The sequence below is a fragment of the Cyprinodon tularosa genome, unplaced genomic scaffold, assembly GCF_016077235.1.
Source record: "Cyprinodon tularosa strain WSP-4 unplaced genomic scaffold, ASM1607723v1 ctg72, whole genome shotgun sequence".
Taxonomy (NCBI): domain Eukaryota; kingdom Metazoa; phylum Chordata; class Actinopteri; order Cyprinodontiformes; family Cyprinodontidae; genus Cyprinodon; species Cyprinodon tularosa.
Genome location: NW_024039474.1, coordinates 1,458,638 through 1,480,759, shown reverse-complemented (window position 1 = coordinate 1,480,759; position 22,122 = coordinate 1,458,638). Strand labels below are relative to the sequence as shown.

At 36.8% G+C, this 22,122-nt stretch overlaps 1 protein-coding gene across 12 annotated transcripts in view; it reads right to left on the bottom strand.

The window, feature by feature from the left end:
• Positions 1 to 22,122, bottom strand: part of gria2b (glutamate receptor, ionotropic, AMPA 2b) — a 69,829-nt gene that overhangs the window by 28,138 nt on the left and 19,569 nt on the right. For all 12 annotated transcript variants that reach the window (XR_005279284.1, XR_005279286.1, XR_005279285.1 and 9 more), the window contains exon 3: positions 18,053 to 18,292. Coding sequence is in view for 9 of the 12 variants with exons in the window: in XM_038269089.1 (XP_038125017.1) it covers positions 18,053 to 18,292 (240 nt within the window). In the remaining 3 variants the exon portion in view is untranslated. The remainder of the gene's footprint in view (positions 1 to 18,052; positions 18,293 to 22,122) is intronic.

The window sequence follows — 22,122 nt, the reverse complement described above, 5'->3', positions numbered from 1 at the left end:
GGTTCGGTGTCCGCCGCTTTTCGTTGTGATACAGAGTAGGCATGATCCTCCATTCGTCTGATGTTTGGCCACACAGTGCCAAACAGTTTGCAAAGTCACTCACGCCTGCCGCCTTGTTCACCTTTCTTGTTACTGAGGCGCAGTATACCTGCTTCTTCTTCTTCTTTGGTTTCAGGCAGACTAAACGCTTCTCAGGCATAATACTGCCATCTACTGTTCAGTACCGTCTCAGTTAATCTCTCTCAACTTGCCGTAGTTATTTTTGAGCGTCATGGGAGATCTCGCAATCGCTAGTTTGTTGCCTCTGCGCTTGCTGTAGCGCAAAGATGTCAGCCTCCATGGCTGCGAGACCCGCTCCTATGTAATTATAAATAACGAATTCTAAGGCAACGCAAATATTATGGTTAAAAGGCTGAGCTCATAGGTGATGATAAATAACATAGTTATGTATAATATATTAAATTTCTGACTTTATATGCCTGTAATTATTACACACTGTAGCTTTAAAGCATTTTATAACAACAACAACAAAAAAAAAACTTTTGAGAAAATTCCCCAAAAATCAACAAAGCTTTTCTTGTCACAGCTGCTAAAAAAGGGAGGCTGCGCTATAATTGCTTGTTAATCTATTTTTTGCAGCTGGCTTATGAACCAGTTGAAATTTACGGGCCTCTACAGCTGCTACCAGTGTTGTTTATGACCTTGTAGTTTTTTTGATAGAAATCATCAGATGTAGCAACATCTTTGGTTTCTCTACTGTACAGGTGCTGGTCATAAAATTAGAATATCATGAAAAAGTAGATTGATTTCAGTAATTCCATTTAAAAAGTGAAACTTGTATATTATATTCATACATTACATACAAACTCATATATTTCAGATGTTTATTTTGTTTAATTTTGATGATTACAAATGACAACAAATGAAAATCTCAAATTCATCATATCAGAAAATTAGAATATTGTGAAAAGGTTCAAAATTGATGGCCCCTGGTGCCACACTCTAATCAGCTAATTAACTCAAACCACCTGCAAAAGCCTTTAAATGGTCTTTCAGTCTAGTTCTATAGGCTACACAATCATGGGGAAGACTGCTGACTTGACAGTTGTCCAAAAGACGACCATCGACACCTTGCACAAGGAGGGCAAGACACAAAAGGTCATCGCTAAAGAGGCTGGCTGTTCACAGAGCTCAGTGTCCAAGCACATTAATAGAGAGGCGAAGGGAAGGAAAAGATGTGGTCGAAAAAAGTGTACAAGCAAGAGAGATAACCGCACCCTGGAGAGGATTGTGAAACAAAACCCATTCAAAAATGTGGGGGAGATTCACAAAGAGTGGACTGCAGCTGGAGTGAGTGCTTCAAGAACCACCACACACAGACGTATGAAAGACATGGGTTTCTGCTGTCGCATTCCTTGTGTCAAGCCACTCTTGAACCACAGACAGCGTCAGAAGCGTCTTGCCTGGGCTAAAGAGAAACAGGACTGGACTGCTGGTGAGTGGTCCAAAGTCATGTTCTCTGATGAAAGTAAATTTTGCATTTCCTTTGGAAATCAAGGTCCCAGAGTCTGGAGGAAAAGAAGAGAGGCACTTCATCCACGTTGCTTGAAGTCCAGTGTAAAGTTTCCACAGTCAGTGATGGTTTGGGGTGCCATGTCATCTGCTGGTGTTGGTCCATTGTGTTTTCTGAGGTCCAGGGTCAACGCAGCCACATACCAGGAAGTTTTAGAGCACTTCATGCTTCCTGCAGCTGACCAACTTTTTGGAGATGCAGATTTCATTTTCCAACAGGACTTGGCACCTGCACACAGTGCCAAAGCTACCAGTACCTGGTTGAAGGACCATGGTATCCCTGTTCTTAATTGGCCAGCAAACTCTCCTGACCTTAACCCCATAGAAAATCTATGGGGTATTGTGAAGAAGAAGATGCAATACACCAGACCCAACAATTCAGAAGAGCTAAAAGCCACTATTAGAGCAACCTGGGCTATCATAACACCTGAGCAGTGCCACAGACTGATCGACTCCATGCCACGCCGCATTGCTGCAGTAATACAGGCCAAAGGAGGCCCAACTAAATACTGAGTGCTGTACATGCTCATACTTTTCATGTTCATACTTTTCAGTTGGCCAACATTTCTATAAATCCTTTGTTTTTATTGGTCTTCAGTAATATTCTAATTTTCTGATATGATGAATTTAGGATTTTCATTTGTTGTCATTTGTAATCATCAAAATTAAACAAAATAAACATCTGAAATATATGAGTTTGTATGTAATGTATGAATATAATATACAAGTTTCACTTTTTAAATGGAATTACTGAAATCAATCTACTTTTTCATGATATTCTAATTTTATGACCAGCACCTGTATGTCTAAGTTAAAGTGTGTCTTGGTATTATGGACTCTTGTGGTTGTATATGTGTTTAACCTTTTCAGTTCTTATGTATTCAGAGTTTCATACAACCAACTAAGAGGTCTTAGTTTACTCCTATCACTTCTGTTGTGTTCATTTTTCCTGTGCACTTTCCTTATGGTTCCATTTATTGTTTTTAACATTATCCTCCATTTTTTTTTCTGTTTCTTCTTGTCGGTTTGGTGTCTGTGATATATGAACCTTTAGCACTGTGTCCGAACACTTTTTTCAGTGTCTTGTCAGGTTCTTTGTTTAAATGGTTTTTTTTTTCTTCCTGTATGATTCCAGTGTTTTTGATTTAAGTTTGTTACCATTGATTTGTTTTATGTTTGCATTAGTTCAATATTAAATTTATATTTAACCATACTCCTTCCCACCTTGACTCTGTTTGTGGTTCCACACAAACAGCAAAACATGACTTAGAGTAGTGCTGTCTTGTTGAGTAATAATTCACTCAATCAAGTGAAACATTTGTTTGAACGAACCGAATCTAGTCAGATTCTTTATTTTCTTCTTCACTTATTTAAATTTAGAACAAGTCTGTGTGTAGTGTAACTTCCTTGTTCTGTACTTCATACATCAGCAGCTCTCCGAGTTAATGGCTGAAGTTACTACTAGCTAAGCTTACAGGTGCTGGTCATAAAATTAGAATATCATGAAAAAGTAGATTGATTTCAGTAATTCCATTTAAAAAGTGAAACTTGTATATTATATTCATACATTACATACAAACTCATATATTTCAGATGTTTATTTTGTTTAATTTTGATGATTACAAATGACAACAAATGAAAATCTCAAATTCATCATATCAGAAAATTAGAATATTGTGAAAAGGTTCAAAATTGATGGCCCCTGGTGCCACACTCTAATCAGCTAATTAACTCAAACCACCTGCAAAAGCCTTTAAATGGTCTTTCAGTCTAGTTCTATAGGCTACACAATCATGGGGAAGACTGCTGACTTGACAGTTGTCCAAAAGACGACCATCAACACCTTGCACAAGGAGGGCAAGACACAAAAGGTCATCGCTAAAGAGGCTGGCTGTTCACAGAGCTCAGTGTCCAAGCACATTAATAGAGAGGCGAAGGGAAGGAAAAGATGTGGTCGAAAAAAGTGTACAAGCAAGAGAGATAACCGCACCCTGGAGAGGATTGTGAAACAAAACCCATTCAAAAATGTGGGGGAGATTCACAAAGAGTGGACTGCAGCTGGAGTGAGTGCTTCAAGAACCACCACACACAGACGTATGAAAGACATGGGTTTCTGCTGTCGCATTCCTTGTGTCAAGCCACTCTTGAACCACAGACAGCGTCAGAAGCGTCTTGCCTGGGCTAAAGAGAAACAGGACTGGACTGCTGGTGAGTGGTCCAAAGTCATGTTCTCTGATGAAAGTAAATTTTGCATTTCCTTTGGAAATCAAGGTCCCAGAGTCTGGAGGAAAAGAAGAGAGGCACTTCATCCACGTTGCTTGAAGTCCAGTGTAAAGTTTCCACAGTCAGTGATGGTTTGGGGTGCCATGTCATCTGCTGGTGTTGGTCCATTGTGTTTTCTGAGGTCCAGGGTCAACGCAGCCACATACCAGGAAGTTTTAGAGCACTTCATGCTTCCTGCAGCTGACCAACTTTTTGGAGATGCAGATTTCATTTTCCAACAGGACTTGGCACCTGCACACAGTGCCAAAGCTACCAGTACCTGGTTGAAGGACCATGGTATCCCTGTTCTTAATTGGCCAGCAAACTCTCCTGACCTTAACCCCATAGAAAATCTATGGGGTATTGTGAAGAAGAAGATGCAATACACCAGACCCAACAATTCAGAAGAGCTAAAAGCCACTATTAGAGCAACCTGGGCTATCATAACACCTGAGCAGTGCCACAGACTGATCGACTCCATGCCACGCCGCATTGCTGCAGTAATACAGGCCAAAGGAGGCCCAACTAAATACTGAGTGCTGTACATGCTCATACTTTTCATGTTCATACTTTTCAGTTGGCCAACATTTCTATAAATCCTTTGTTTTTATTGGTCTTCAGTAATATTCTAATTTTCTGATATGATGAATTTGGGATTTTCATTTGTTGTCATTTGTAATCATCAAAATTAAACAAAATAAATATCTGAAATATATGAGTTTGTATGTAATGTATGAATATAATATACAAGTTTCACTTTTTAAATGGAATTACTGAAATCAATCTACTTTTTCATGATATTCTAATTTTATGACCAGCACCTGTAACTCAATGTTCCTTAAGACAGCCTACTGGAGACAAAGAAAAATTCCTTCTGAGGAGTTATTTTCCAAGTAGTACTGAACCAGAAATAAATTAAGTTTCCCTTAGTGATGAGTGGTGGCCTAGTGGTTAGGGCGTTGTGCTTGCATCCCACAGGTTTTGAGTTCAAGCCCCATGCCCTGCCTCCTTGAGCAACAGTCTTAACCCTCAAACTGCTCCCTGGGAGAAGCACAATGGCAGCCCACTGCTTGACGGGTTGAATGCAGAGTGATATTATTATAATTTTTTTATTATTATTATTATAGGGGGAGCAGCAGCCTAGTGGTTAGGGCTTAGGGCTTGGAATCCTGAGGTTATGAGTTCAAAACCCAAACAGACTGCCACTCTGGGTCTCTGAGCAAGACCCTAACCCCTGATTTCTCCCAGAGCCCTGCACAGTGACAGCCAACTGCTCTCAGTAGGGGGTGGGTTAAATGCAGAGAGTTAACTTCTCCATTGTGAGATCAATAAAGTTAAATTTATTTAGCTATTCCTGTGATCAGCTTCTTTTGAGCTGTGATGGCAATAACTTACTCACTCACCAGCTAGATAAATCAGATCATTATTTCTTGGCAATGTGACTGACAGAAGATTACAAAATATGTTGGACACATAAAGTACTGCCACTGTGGTGTTATTGGAAGTGTCTGAATTCATTGGTCGTGATTAATTTGGTGTATAAGCCTTAGTTGAGGCTTACATGGATTACAGACTGATTCAGCAAGAACTTCAAAATCAGGTAATCTGAGAGCTAGAAAAGTCAATCTGATCTGTTTTATCTGTTTTAACTGTAAAAAAACATATTAGGCTGTTAAGGTTCCTTGATTGGCACACCTAATGTCACTGAAGCCTTTTTTAATGTCTGTTTTAAATGTAAAGTGTTGGGATCCTGAGGCTTTGCCCACCAGAGGGCGCCGAGGATCCTCTTCTGTTTTATGTCTTCTGTTAGGGACTGGGGTTACTGTTGGGATCTGGAGATTTACCATCTTTCTCGAGCAGAGAGTGCTGTGGGTCTCCTGGGCTGGAGCCCTCCAGCACACCTGAAGCTCATCAGCCCATCAGGAGACCTTCCTACATAAGCAGCAGCCAGACCTTCCTTCAACGCTGCAGTGTTGACCAAGTTTGGTTAGCGAAACCTGAGCCTCTGTTAATTTATAGAACCCTAGTAGACTCTAGAGAGAAACTAGATTCTAACCTGCCTCTGTCTTCTCTGCCTCATAGGAAACCTGATCAAAGTCTGAAGCTCTTGATGAGCTTTGTCTGGAAACCTGCCTGCATGCCCAAGGAAGCCAAACCCGAAGACATCAGTCTGGATTCCCCCAACAGCTCTCAAGGAAGAGCTAGGAAACCAAGTCAAGGTCTGAAACTCACGAGTCAGAAGCTAGACGCTGCTGCCGCTGAGCTCCCTGCTGAATCTACAGTCTCTGGACCCCCAACAGCTCTCAAGGAAGAGCTAGGAAACCAAGTCAAGGTCTGAAACTCACGAGTCAGAAGCTAGATGCTGCTGCCACTGAGTTCCCTGCTGAATCTACAGTCTCTGGACCCAACCGGTTCCCCCCCCTCTCAAAGGATCTGCCAGAACCTCATCTAGGTACATTCTGAATTAACACACTCGACAAGTCACCTTGCTGCCTGGCTAATCAAACTATCCATCTCTGCAGATGTCAGTGATTCCAGTCCCGGACCTGTACCAGAACCAGCTCATAACTACTCTGTGTGTTTTTCAATAAACTCTGTTCAACTTTTACTCAGCTTCCTGTGGTGTTCTGCATGTGGGTTCAGCCTCTTAAGCCAATCATGACATAAAGGAACATAAAATGCAAATAAATGTCTTAAAATTGAAATTGCCTAATTTAAGAGTAAAGGCAAAGATATACTGTAGTTGTGTGAACCAAAAGATCTGGTATACGAATCTTTAACCAATTTTTTTTTTTTTTTTTTATAAATGTAAATGTTTTTAATAACTAAATGTAATAGAACAATTCTAGTCATTTAGTTCACTCAATGATATGGAATATATCAATATAATATATGGAAGACAAGATGTAAATGCATGTGCTTTCTATCGAGTTATCACTTATGTTTTAATCTACCTCACATATAGCATAGCTTAAAGTGACTTTTTACACTTATTTCATGAGCTGTGGGAGAAAATAAACTGTAGACAGACTTATGGAACTTTTTTCATTGTGAAAAACTGTGTGTTTGAAACAACATTCAGACAGATTTATAAATGTGGGCCAGTAAAAGAATCATGGATAAACCAAACACTGATAATCTGAAGAAAATGTGACTAACACCATCACTGCATTGGTTCATACCATAAACTCAGATAAACAATGCCAGTCGGCTTCATTGTGGATAGTGCAATATCCTGAACACAATACTGTCTGAAGTTACAGTATTTGTCACAAGTCAGAATGCTTCACTCTGATGAAATATGGGTAGATTAAGCTCACCACTTTTAAACCTCTTGTGGGATTCTGTTTTTTTTAAGTCTTTAGGCCTCTCCTGTCAGACACATTTCCACTGGTGTCCTACTTCTCACTGATAAATAACTGTATAAATATTCCGAGCACATTTTTAAGCTAGAAACTGTGCTACTCCAAGTATATTTTCTTTACTGACGGTGTATATGCATTGATGTCTGAGATCACCACTTCAAATGCAACATCTACAAAATAACAAATCTTTGGCATTTTGCTTGTTTTACCCCCTTTCATAAGGTCCTTGTTTGAGTGTCAGACAAGGAATATACCGGTATATGTAAGTACAATTAATGCAACAGTGAGCACAGTTCATGAGAACAGCATTGTGAAAAGTGTATTTTCTTTATTTCCTTGGATGAATTAAAAGGAAATATATTTGCAATCAATAGGAAGAATTAACAGTAAGGAAATAAAAAAGGATGTAGCAGACCCTGGAAAACTGGTAGTTGATGTTTTGCAGAGATATGCTTACTTATGTAAAATGATCTTTATGATGAGTCATATAGGCTTTGCTATGAACCCTAAGAACATGTAGGAGGAAAATGGCTGTAACAAACAATACACTCAACTATATCTACTGGCGATGTCTAATATCGCTCTGTCTTTTTGATTAATTTGTTTGGAATATATATATATGTTTTATGTGTAATCTACTGTATGTAAAATTAATCCTAGAGGATGAGCTTATACTGGGATTTTAGTTCATTATTTATCATTCACTAAATAACTTCATTAAAAATAAAATTTTCATTAATGTGAAATAATAATAGACTATTTTAGTTAATCATGATCCAACCTCATTGTGTGGGCACCCTACAGTATCCATGAATATATGCTCCAATCACCAACCAGTTTCCTTGATAAATCTTTCCTGTTATTGATCCCTGGCCGACAGAGGGCAGTTAGAGAGTGGTTTGATAAAAGGCTTGGGTGTTTTACTCCAACTCACAATGGTGAGGTGCATTACAGATGTAATCAATTTTACGCGATGCAGCCTTGGTTTTATGGCAGTGGTGAGGAAAACGGTGGCTTGCAGTTTTATCTAGAAGGGTGGTACATCATGGTTTCAGTGAGATCATTATGGTGTAGTTAGATTTGACTGTTTTATTAATGCTTATTAAATGTGGTAATTACAGCTCAAAATGAGTTACTGAAACAGTTGTTCATACCATTTGCCCTTGAGTGGGGGGGGGGGGGGGGGGTTTAGGGCTGCAATCTTTCTCTATTGGCTGTAGAGTATTGTGAAAGTTATTAAAAAAATAATAAATCCCAAGATGTATTTCTGGCATTACTTTATGCAATCTTCATTGAAATTAGCAGAACTTTATATGAGATCACCAGAGAAGAAAAAAAAAGCACAGTTATTAACAACGGCTGTTTGTGAAGTAATTAGTGACTAATTCTGCAGCTAAAACATTATGGATGTGTATTGGGATGAAAACTACATAAGATCAAATAGAACCATATTTGAAAATGGCAAAAATCAGATTTTTGTTTGGATGGTGAAAAGATCAGAAAAGGGTGGTTCAGACTGATCTAGAAAAAAAAATGGATATAAGTCACTAGCAGTGTTTCCATCCACCTGAAGTGCAAATTTTAAGCCAACTTTAAAAGGTTTGACAAAAAAATCCAAATCTGCAGTGTCTCCAGTGTAGTTAAAGCTATTTAACCGAGCGATGCAAAGCTTAGTTTTGTCATACAGTACATCCTCACAAATGCCTATTGTGAACAGGAAGTAGAGGCTGCAATCTATCATTGACCACAGATTACTAATGGTGGAAGGTTTTGATGAATGTATTGCTATCAGGAAGGTTTTTCTTACGATAAAATATTAACTAATAATGACGATCTCAATGCGCAATAGGAACTTCATGGAACTAACTAACTAACTAACTAACTAACTAACTAACTAACTAACTAACTAACTAACTAACTAACTAACTAACTAACTAACTAGCGTCGTACCTTTAACACAAAAGCCAAAAACAACCTAAAGCAAGCACAAAAACTTTTTTGCAAATTTGTGGGAGTTTTCCCAAATTTTTTCCATTTCCATCTAAGTTTTCTAATGAGAGGGGTTTATTCAAAGCTAATGGAAACGCACCTAATTATGGGCACAAATATTAGATTTGGGTCGTTTCTATCTGTTATGTGAGCTTTCCGAACTTGTATTTGTCCTAAAAAATGTATCTTAACGTAAACTTTAACCATCTGACTGTGCCTGGTGCACTTCTGTTTCAAACAGGTTTGTTCTTCTTTCAGTGGATACCAATAGTTGGAAGAACAGCCATAAACTTTATTTAAGTAAAAGAAACCTTGCTTCATATAACTTTTACTCAATCAAAATGTATGGTGCAGTAACACCACTCCTCAAAGTCGATTTTTGTTAAAAAGTTACTTAAATAATGCTATGAAAAAAATGTAACTAATGTTAGGGGTGTCTTGATTCCGTTTTTTTGGGGGTTTTTTTGTTTTTTGAGACAATGCTGATCTTCCAGCTTTTAGTATTGTCCCCAAGCCTGCCCACTAGAAGGACAACAAGGTCAGTTGTCCCCAGGCCAGGATTGTGGAGCAGGAATAATCTTTTCTTCTCCAACACAAGGTTACATAAAATGTAAATTTTTAGGCAAGAATTAATCCAAAGATGGATGAATGAGTCAATACTTTAGTTTGTACAGAATATGAAAGCGACAGGTGGACGCCCATGTCCCTCTGGGCCGAGGCTGTCAGCTGTGGCTGTCAGACATAATATTGGATGATATATGATACAAACTTCAGATTGGGACATCCCTACTGATAATTACCAACCATCTGATAATTAAAATAATTTTTATTAATCATTTAATTCTTTATTGGTTTTTATTGGTTTGCTGTAATGTCCTACTCTTAAAGTATATTATTTAGCTGTTCGTGAAAAATTAAAAAAACACCCAGTCTGAGTGTAATGTATCTATATAATGAGTTTTATTTTGTAAATAAAGTTACTAAAATAGATATTGTTCAATTAAACTTTAATTGCTAAAATAAATTGAAATTGGAAAAAATTGCCCTGCGATGGACTGGCGACCTGTCCAGGGTGTACCCCGCCTCTCGCCCATCGACTGCTGGAGATAGGCACCAGCACCCCTCGTGACCCCAATCGGGACAAGCGTGTAAGAAAATGGATGGATGGATGGATGGAAATTGGAAAAAAAATCCACAAAGAAATTTTAACTATATACCTCTGCAATAATATTAAGGAGCTCAACAGTATGCACATAACTAATTAGAAGTCAGTGTTCTTAAAAACTATACTTTAAACAAGGCACTCTTTTAAATGCCTAACGACCATTCTACACCAAAAGGCAATTGATAGCAATTCTTTTCAAATAAAACTGACATTTTCAATATAAGAATAAGAGTATGTTGATTGAACAGAATATTGTCTCTGTGCATGGAGAATTTGTCTTGTGATTAAACAAATACAAATTTAAACCTCAATCAACTGCCATAAAAGTCATCAATTATTAAAGATAACATTGTGGTCTTCATTTTTATGCCAAAGGTGAGCTTTGTTATGTTTAACCAGCCATGAAGTGCTTCCGCTTATTTTCTGGGATACTTTTGCAGAGGTTGGTTACTGATAGTAGTCAGAAGGCCTGGTGGTACCTGTGTGCAACAGCCTCGCTTCTGTTATTATCATCCAGGGCAGCTGTGGCTGCAATGTAGCTTGCCACCATCAGTTTGTTAATGTATATGTTTATGGCTGAATTACTGATTGTAGTGTAAAGTGCTACTAAGATCCCTCATTTAAAAAGGCATTAAAAAAAAGCTTAAGGAATACAGAAATATATCAAAGCAAAACTTGTAGCACTATTCATTGGAACTCACACTTGTGTTGTTACTTAAAAACCCAGTAGATGAAAAGTGCTAATCAAATTCATCATAACCTTTTGTAACTCCAATGCCTCCAATTTTCTCGAGAAACACCCACACACAGACACACTCTCACCATTTACCAGCTGGCTCAAACACATACAATCTCCCTCTGTCGTTCTCTCTCTCCCACTCTCGTTACACTTTGGTTGCCATGGGAATGAGAGGATCACGCTGACCTAATTAGACAGCCTTGCAATGATGAAATATGCACAACAGACTCCTCAGTGCTGCTATGGACATACAGTAGGGAGATCAGGTCATTGTTATCAGCTTGGGGATTATCAAAAACAGCTTGTCCTTCTGATTTTAGAGAGAATTGGTGTGTGTCCATAAATGAAAGGTAGACCACCTAGGAAGATACAGTTATGAAAAGTGAGACGAGAGAATGAAAAGTATAACAGAGAGAATATACAACATGCACAAGTTAGGTAACAAAGGGGATCCCTATACAATGAATGAAGCTCAAGGTCTCTATAAGGTGATAAGGCTCAGTGGGAGAGTTTAAATGATATAAACCATAAGGATTCTAAGGTAATCCTTCTTAATCTGCAGCTCAATGCAATATATTACAATACTTCCAGTGTACCAATACAAGTTGTGAATTGACAAGTCTTGAATTGCCTGTTTTTGTCTTAAGCTTCTGAGGGAGTAATTCATTTAGCAGGGCCATCTCCTTAATTTTTGCAGAGGCTTTTTTTCAGGATATTTGCTTGATTTTTGCTTTGTGTTTATGGATTCACAAAGAACCTAACACTAAATATCAAAGAAGGAAGCAATTGCAAATTTATTTTTATCAGGACACAGTTCTTTCTACAACAATTGGCGCAGAGGTGAAATATGTTTAGTCTTTTCTTTGTTACTATTAATAAAGAAATTAGTTATTAGAACTTTCTTTTTTATTTATGTTTTCTAAAACATTAGAATAGCTGATTAAACATTTTTAGTCGGCTGAAGGTTGATGGCGTTATTGCTTTCATATATAAAACATTTACCAATAAAATTGCAAATTAAAAAAATATTGATAGTCTTCCTGTGTTGTGAGTACTTAAAGGGCCTAAAACTCTTTAAAAATTTTAACTATGTTGTAACGTCAGTCCTTTCTGGTACTGTGCTTGCCTGTATCTTCGTAAAGGTACTTTATATGTCTGATGAATTCTGCTGTCAGAGCAGCTACCCCTCCTCTCCTACAAGACCTGCCATTATACAGTAGGTCTATGTAATGCAGTGATTACCTGCCCCTTCAGGCAGTACCTATCTTAATTGTACCTCACATTCCCAGTAAACAGCACGCCCATCTTCCATCTAATCAAGGTTATGTGAGGCGACACAATCATTTCTGCTGAAAATTGGAATCTGTTCACACCTAATCTGCATAGTGATAACAGCTTATCTTTTAAGCCAACATTTATGACAAGAAAAAATTCTTTTTAGGGGTGAAAGAGGAGCCTAATCACCAGAAATGACATTATGCAACAACATCATGAAAGGGGAGACACCAACACAAGAGTGCACAGTGTGGCAGTGAAGGCAAGTGTCGTCTGGGCTGGATGGAACAAATGATTACAGCACTTTGTAGAGCGAAAAGCAATATTTCATCATATATATTTATAGTAGAACGTGAAAGGCTTAAATAACATTAGATGGGATGTTTATATCAACAATAATGCATTTATTAACAAAAACAAAAAAGTTTAATAAACTCTTCTTAGTAGGTTTGGAGTAAAATATATGGGAAACCTACTGTAAAGAGGTATCAGACCTTCAGTCTCTCTTGACAAGGCTTTACTCCAAAATCTGGTAATAACGTTTTAATGGAAGTAAAACATTGTATCACTGTTACTAAAATCAATAAGAGATTATGCAGATTATAAAACGTATAGAAGAAGTTAATCCCTGTAGCAGATTTTAAAAATAATTTTAGTCTACCCAAATATTTACTAAAGGTATATGGATACAATGATTTGACTCCTTGCTTCAAGAACAGCCATTGTCCATGATTGCAAACCCACTTCTTATTTATTCATTTAGTGCAAACAAGAGAACTCTAATAAAATAATGATAAGCAATTAAAGAGTGGTATTGTGAAAGTCAAGATAAATGTGGAATGCAGGGTGATTGACCAAGCATTTTTCAGAACAGAACTGTCTTAATGTCAAGCTTCGGAATAAGAAGCATGTACAAATTAGGTTTGCAAACATACTGTAGCCGCTGGTGATAGCTCTGTATATTTGTTCCTCGGTGTTCACTAATACATGGACTGGATTTCTAGCTCCTTTTCTTTCTTTTTTTTATTTTAATCCATGCATTTTTGATGATATAGTTGACCCTGAATACATCAAAAGGGAATTTTTAAAACAATCCTGACATGTCTTTTAAAATAAACCCAAACATTACCAACATTTTCTCTTTAGTAAGAAGAAAAAAGAAAAACACGGCTTAAAATAACACCTTAAAACAAACGTATACTTCAGAATCTAAGACTTGATGTTCTCCATAAAGAGCAGCATAAATCTAATCTAATCTTTCTCCTTGCAGCAGCTCAATTGAAAAGTTACACTGAATACAAAAATGAGACTTCCTTTATGTTATAGGTTAGTCACTCTATGAGAATAAGCTTTTTTTCTGGGGAAGAATTAGTTGAAGGCAGCAGAAAATGAGTTACATGACAAAGCGAAGCGAGATAACTTACTAGAAGCAATTTTTTTGTTATCATCTTTATTACAGGTTATTATAGGCAGCTTCCTTACCCATTCAAGTTTTGTACTCTCTTTGTCTTCTTTTTATTGTATCTTATTGCTAGGGGGTTTAAAAAAAGGTTCAGTCCTTTCAGCCAACAAAAGCCTGCTCTGTGTGTGAAACCTTTCAAACACGGTTCAAAGAAGTCTAATCTTACTTTCAGATTTTGACACAATCAGTGTGAAATAGAAAAGAACCTCTGATGAAAAGGATCAAAGAATAATGTCAAATTTGATTTAGACATCTAATAAATCTGGATATTAGTTTGATGGTAGTTTTTCTTTTTTCATCTTTCAATAAATTCCATCTATGATCTTATTCAGGCCAGTAACTTTTGATATACATCCTTCTGACTGCAGTAGTTTCATTCCTGTTTTTTTCTTTTTTCATTATTCCTAAATAATGAATTATATTGTAACAGGCAAAATAGTATTTACAAATATTTACATCAGTTTAATTGAAATATTTGTATGTACTTATTTTTATATTTTTACATCTGCAACAACCATGCACTCCACATGTACAGTAGAAACCAAAGCAACTACTGTAAGTCAAAGGGACTAAGCATTAAAGATAAAAAAAAAAACAGGTGTAAACAGTATAGAAAAGCAGAAAATCCGCTGAAATCAGTCAGTATTTAAAAACCATCCCTGAGGCTATGTGCAAATATGAAACACCACAAATATGACATAATGTGAGAATTGTGTCAGTTTAATATAGAGTGTTATGACATCTACTACGGTTTTTTTGATGTTCATAGAAAAGCACAGCAGGAACCTTGTGTTACATTTTTCATAACGTTCACTTAAACAGAGGAAAAAAAGGACTTCCACTTTAATCAGTCACCTTGTCACAAGTCTTTGGGTTGTCCTGGATCCAACTGCAACTAAAGAAACCCAGAACATATATGGTTGTAGGGGTTATAGTTATTAAACTTTTCTTTAAGTATGATTTACTGTGTGCATGGTTTAGTCTCTGTGTTAAAATGTGATAGACTGCCGACCTATTGAGGGTGTATGCAGGCTCTTATCCCATGACAAAACCCAGCACCCCCAAGACTATGCAATAATAAGCTAGTATAGATGATGGATGGATGACTTTGTCAGGAAAGGTGCATGAACAAATACCCCAGTGGCTGTCTGTACATGGATGGATTTTTTCATTTAAAACACATTACTTATTTTGTATGTGTCCTCTGTTGTAATTTGCTTTAATATTTGTGTGATTGTGTGATATGGTAGTCATATTTCTTAAGCAACTATGGTCCTAAAGGTTAAATGACTAATTTTTTTATCAGTTAGCATTTTTTAAAATTAACATTCAAACTCTCTAATAGGTTCATTAATAACCAGTGTAGGACATTTATTTTGCAAAAAGCCTATGCAAACTAGATTAGAGTCCAACATATATTTTCTGTACTCGATTAGCATAACGTATACACTCCCCTCCAATTTTCAACATTCAGACAATAAGGAACATACAGGTGCTGGTCATAAAATTAGAATATCATGAAAAAGTAGATTGATTTCAGTAATTCCATTTAAAAAGTGAAACTTGTATATTATATTCATACATTACATACAAACTCATATATTTCAGATGTTTATTTTGTTTAATTTTGATGATTACAAATGACAACAAATGAAAATCTCAAATTCATCATATCAGAAAATTAGAATATTGTGAAAAGGTTCAAAATTGATGGCCCCTGGTGCCACACTCTAATCAGCTAATTAACTCAAACCACCTGCAAAAGCCTTTAAATGGTCTTTCAGTCTAGTTCTATAGGCTACACAATCATGGGGAAGACTGCTGACTTGACAGTTGTCCAAAAGACGACCATCGACACCTTGCACAAGGAGGGCAAGACACAAAAGGTCATCGCTAAACAGGCTGGCTGTTCACAGAGCTCAGTGTCCAAGCACATTAATAGAGAGGCGAAGGGAAGGAAAAGATGTGGTCGAAAAAAGTGTACAAGCAAGAGAGATAACCGCACCCTGGAGAGGATTGTGAAACAAAACCCATTCAAAAATGTGGGGGAGATTCACAAAGAGTGGACTGCAGCTGGAGTGAGTGCTTCAAGAACCACCACACACAGACGTATGAAAGACATGGGTTTCTGCTGTCGCATTCCTTGTGTCAAGCCACTCTTGAACCACAGACAGCGTCAGAAGCGTCTAAAGAGAAACAGGACTGGACTGCTGGTGAGTGGTCCAAAGTCATGTTCTCTGATGAAAGTAAATTTTGCATTTCCTTTGGAAATCAAGGTCCCAGAGTCTGGAGGAAAAGAAGAGAGGCACTTCATCCACGTTGCTTGAAGTCCAGTGTAAAGTTTCCACAGTCAGTGATGGTTTGGGGTGCCATGTCATCTGCTGGTGTTGGTCCATTGTGTTTTCTGAGGTCCAGGGTCAACGCAGCCACATACCAGGAAGTTTTAGAGCACTTCATGCTCCCTGCAGCTGACCAACTTTTTGGAGATGCAGATTTCATTTTCCAACAGGACTTGGCACCTGCACACAGTGCCAAAGCTACCAGTACCTGGTTGAAGGACCATGGTATCCCTGTTCTTAATTGGCCAGCAAACTCTCCTGACCTTAACCCCATAGAAAATCTATGGGGTATTGTGAAGAAGAAGATGCAATACACCAGACCCAACAATTCAGAAGAGCTAAAAGCCACTATTAGAGCAACCTGGGCTATCATAACACCTGAGCAGTGCCACAGACTGATCGACTCCATGCCACGCCGCATTGCTGCAGTAATACAGGCCAAAGGAGGCCCAACTAAATACTGAGTGCTGTACATGCTCATACTTTTCATGTTCATACTTTTCAGTTGGCCAACATTTCTATAAATCCTTTGTTTTTATTGGTCTTCAGTAATATTCTAATTTTCTGATATGATGAATTTGAGATTTTCATTTGTTGTCATTTTTAATCATCAAAATTAAACAAAATAAACATCTGAAATATATGAGTTTGTATGTAATGTATGAATATAATATACAAGTTTCACTTTTTAAATGGAATTACTGAAATCAATCTACTTTTTCATGATATTCTAATTTTATGACCAGCACCTGTAAATCTTCTGAAAGACCAACATAATATTTTCTGAAAATCAGTCAGTGTGAGAGCCATAAGGCATCTACTTGGGATCAGTGCACAGACTGCAGGTTCTGCTAAAAGACTGTTGTATTTCTAGGCTTTATTTAAAATCCATGGATATTAATGTAGCTATTTGCAAATCCTATAACACCAGAAACTGTTTTTGCAAATCATAATTCTGTTAAAGTAAAGGCGTCTGTTTACCTAAATTGGCACAACCACATTTTGTTGTGATACAGTTACCTGTATTAACCTAAGGCATTCTGTGGTGCTGAAGTGAAAGTCCATCCAATTTTGTATTTCATTACAAATCAGAGCAAATAGCTTTGCCAATAGGAAGGGGAGGAAAAATAGTTTGCTCTACAAAATGGCAGTGCTAATAATATAGAAGAAAAGGGGGAAAGGTAATCTGCTTAGACCAGACACAGAGGTTTGAATTTCTGTTCACTTCCATTGGGGTAAACTTATAGAAGGCTTCTTTGTGTTATTCTCTGATACCCTATCGAGTATTTTCACAACTTGTGTTCGTTGTTTTTTTTTTGTTTTTTTTTGCTATCTTTGTGGGTGGACTTGTTTTTATGACAGTGTGAGGAATTTAATGCATTTTACAAAGCCATGTCATGGTGACCTATGTCCTTATGGGGACTAAAATCCTACTTTTTTTAAATTTTAAAGTTCTTTTCTTTGAGAAAAGAAAATAACTTTAGACTTTAATTCTGGCTTAGTTTTAGGACTGAAGTGTGAATTCCATTCAGGTAAGGATTAGGCTTAGAGCTAAATAACTGTTGAAGTGAAATCTTTAGAAACTTTTGGAAGTACAAGGAAACTTTTTTTGTAGACAATGCATTTTGGCTCATGGCCTTTAGCGTGAATATTAGAAAACATCAAATAGTTTGAGTTTTATATATTAATTATATGCAGCAATTACTCATTTTCACATAAACAGGATAACCAAGAAGCATTGAGAGAGATTGTAATTGGTAACTGGTAGAGCCAGAGCTCAAATAGGCTCTTATTGTTGAAGTGTTTCACCACAGAGTTTAGCAAAAAGAGTTTGGAAATAAATCCCTTAATTTATTTCCTTTTGTCTTTCTGTTTTTGACTTACCTCGATCGCTGTCGTATAGATAGGCAAACTTGTCCCACTTGTAGTACTCAATAAGGCTGAGGAGTGGCCCCCTGATATCAGGCCGCATCTGGATAATGAACTGTTGATTCCCATCCAGAGGAAAGCTAGGCGTTATGAAGGAGACATGTAGAGTGCCACAAAACGATGTAATGGTGTTGACAGACTTCTTATCGTAGAACCCAAATATGGCGTAGACTCCTCTCGAGAACTGCGAACAGACTAAAAAAAGAACAAAAATGTGAGGTAATTTTGTTTATAGTTGATCTCACCTATATTTTAGACTGATTAGTTACCTATACTGAATTCAGGGAGATGATCTTTAATGAATAAATCTTTTTTCTGTATGTTTTTATAAATATGGTGGTTTTCATTTCTTATGCATTTCATAAGACACGGTTTAAACTCAAGACAATGTTAACTTTTACTACATTTTAGAGTTAAACCCGAGTACAAGTCTTTTCGTCTTTATCTCGTCTTATCTTTTGTCTTTTATTTTCCAAAAAACCCAAGCATCGGCTATATCTCAGGATTTGTTAGAAATAATCTAGAATAATAATTAAATAACTAAGCAAAGTGTTAGTGATTACTGAATATAAGATTCCATTTTTAATATAATCTTCAACAAATCCATTGGTGCCATAGCACATTATAGTGCATACATTCCAACTTTCCCAATCTGTTTATTGTAACCAGATTGTCATTTTGGTAACCTAGTAAAATATTAGTCAGGTAGACATGCTACAGTGTAGCTTTTAAAGCCTCCAGCATTTATAAAGGAAAGATAGGAGAACAGGTGAAGTCTTAAAGAAAAACAAAGAAAAAACAACCCCTGAGTAAACCAGAGGCTCCTGCCTTTTTCTCCAACATCACCCAGCAGATTGGGACGTTGATTTTAATTGTTTATTGATCAAATTAAGAGTAAATTAGGGCTATTGATTTAGACATGTGTCTCTTGCTTATGCAATCCAGTGAGTAATTTCCTTTGACAATATTGCATAGAAACTTGCTGACAGCAGAAATGGAATACATTTATGTTAAAGGAAAGTTTATGAATGTTTTTTTATATATATGTTGTTATGAATGGATACTTAAGAATCTGAATCTTGTTACTATTTTTTATAATAACTGATAACAATTGACCATACAAGGATAAAACAGGCATAAAAGAAAATAAATGTTACATATTTTTCTCATATGTTTTCAAAAATGTGTTTTCACTAAGCATTTTCATTATAAAGTTTTGGTAAACGGCACCGTAAACAGCCTGCATGATAAATAAAACATATTTGCTTCATTTCATTCCTAATAAGGTTAAGGAAGTTAGAAATCAATAGGCTGTAAAAACATAACATTCACAATGGCTGAAAATGCAGCAATATCCAACTCTTCTAGTTCACTGCTCCAATGTTTATAGCAGCTACAGCCTGATTTAAAGATTAACCCTGAAGGTGTAGAATTATTACACTGGCTCAGATTTAACTACTGCATTTAATTTCCACTTTGCTTAAATAGTATAGTTCAACAAAACAATTTTCTTCAGATGCTGATATGTTTGCTAAAGAGCACCGGTTGCATGAACCTCATTGAACATTTATTTTATTTTTTATTTTTTTTTACACTTTAGCAGCACAATATTTTGAAGCCTGTGTGTCCATGCTTACTGTATTGTGATGAGAGACGTTCCTCTGCTGTCACTTTTGCTGGTTTGATTGCTGGCTTTGCCCAGGATTAAAACTCTCTAAGCTTATGCTTAGAGACTGGATATCCCCACGACTATGCTGTGGCTTATCCCAGAGCAAATTCTATGACATTTTACTTTATTACCAAATATGGCATTTCCCAGTCCTAGCATTGAATGCATGTGTTCAACAAGGGTTCAGAGGGTCTTTCTGGCTCCAAAATGACACTGTACTAGAATGTCAAAGACTTCTATGTATGCTTCATCAATAACAAGTTCAAAAACTTTTAATTAAAGAAGAAAAGCCAAGAACAAACTGTAAATCCTAGGAGCAGGGAGGACTACAGAAAAGCTATTAAGCTTCTGTTACATCTGACTGATTTTCAGGGAAACTCACTATTCATTTTTAGAAATCCAGCTCCAAACAGAAAATAGGAGACTAGCTAAATCTCCTTTTCTCCTCCCAAAGAGGTCATTGCAATTAGAAACAAAAGCAAACTCCCCTGGACCTGTTAAATGCAACAAAAAGACATGATTTCCTCTTTGTCGTTCTGTTTTTAAAGATAACAATTCCCATAGTCTCTGCAAAAATGTGAAAAAAGTTCAATTATTTTCTAATCCCAACAATAGTGGTTAAAATATAGCATGGTTAGATAATGATATGTTTTCATGTTATAAAAAATGCAAGCCTGCAGTTATTCAAGTTCAGATTTTTTTTAACTAGCTTTGCAAAATAAGTTGCACAGTTATCTAATGAAAAGCAAAAGCAATACTGAACAAACAACTAGAGTGAAATGGCTGCCTCAGAGAGCTGTTATACACTGATGGTCACATTTTTTGGCACCTATTAAACATTAGAATGTCATCTTTTATCACAGCGCTAAAATGTAATACTGCCTTTTTATTTATTCATCTGTTTTTTCCAACGGTGGTTGGATTACATAATATTATTTCTGCCACTTGGTTCAAAAAGGACCATTAAGTTTGTTGCTACCGCACAGTAAGTGTGACATATGGGTGGTAAAAATTTCTTCAAAGCTTTATGATGCAGAACTCCAGCAAAGAGTAAAATCCTGGGGTCAAGAAATTACTATAGTACCCTTAGATAACAGCTTTAGAAATATGTACGAAAAAGAACTAGTAGTCTTTATCATCATTATGTCACCATATAGAAAACAGCTCATATATTATCAAATAAAAAAAATTAAAAACACTATCAAAAAAAAACAAAAACAAAAACAAGCATCCTCAAATGAGAATTCAAAAATGTTAAACAAAAAAAAGCGTTGAATATGGCAGGTACTATTTAGTATTTACATAAGAATAGCTTGTGCTGAAATGGGCTAAAAATGGGCTGGAGGTTTATTTGATTGACTCTAGGGGTGTTTAGTGACTGCCTGTCACAGCTTTGGAAAAGAGATTCCTTGAGTCTGTGTTCTTCTGTTCGCTCCTAAACACTTCTAATGTCCTTCCTCCCCTGTGCCTTTCAGCTCCCAATCTTCACTGTCATGCTACAACCTTAAACAGTCAGGTAGAGTCTGGTTTGTGTTTGCTTTCTGAAAAAGAAGAGCTGCTGTTGGGGCTTCTTCACCAGGTGGGAGGTGATCCCAGTCCAGGAGAGATCAGAGGAAATATAAATGCCTAGGACTTATGCTAGCCATGTTCTCCATACCTCCCTGTGCATGTAGAGGCAATATTTCCATACACTCAACTCATCAATTACTTGGACAAGACCCCTGCTCAATTGCTGTTGATACTGATGTGACAGGTCATTCATCCCTGGTGACATCAGACTCTACAATGCAACATTATAACAGCAATAACTTGTGCAATAAATCATGTGCAATTACTATTTGATACCCTGTGCAATAACCTGTTTTTATATTTGATATCAAGCACAATAGCTATATATAAATACCCATCTCTACAAATACCCATTTAATACCCTGTGCAATAACCCTGTATAATAATCCTGCTAAATAAGTGACTTCAGCTTTTATATACATATTTGGACGCACTGTGTATACCCCGTGCACCTTTTCCTCCTTTCAGCACCTTTTTCTTCTTTTTGACTATTGAGCCAATGTAACGAGTACATTTCTACACTGTGAGATCAAAAAAGAAGATAATTTATTCAATCAATAGTCTTTTTTATGAGACATGAATGCACAAGGCGTATGAGAATTTGGAGATGTTGTGTCACCTAACAATCACATATTCTGAGATTAAGATTTTAGACTACAGTACAAAGTTCCTCATGGTAGCTTTACAAGTGTATGGTAACATGTATACTAGAGTTCATTTATGTCTAGGGGATAAGGCTGGGTTTGTGTTAGTTTTACAGTTTGCAGTTCATGTAAAATCTCTGCCT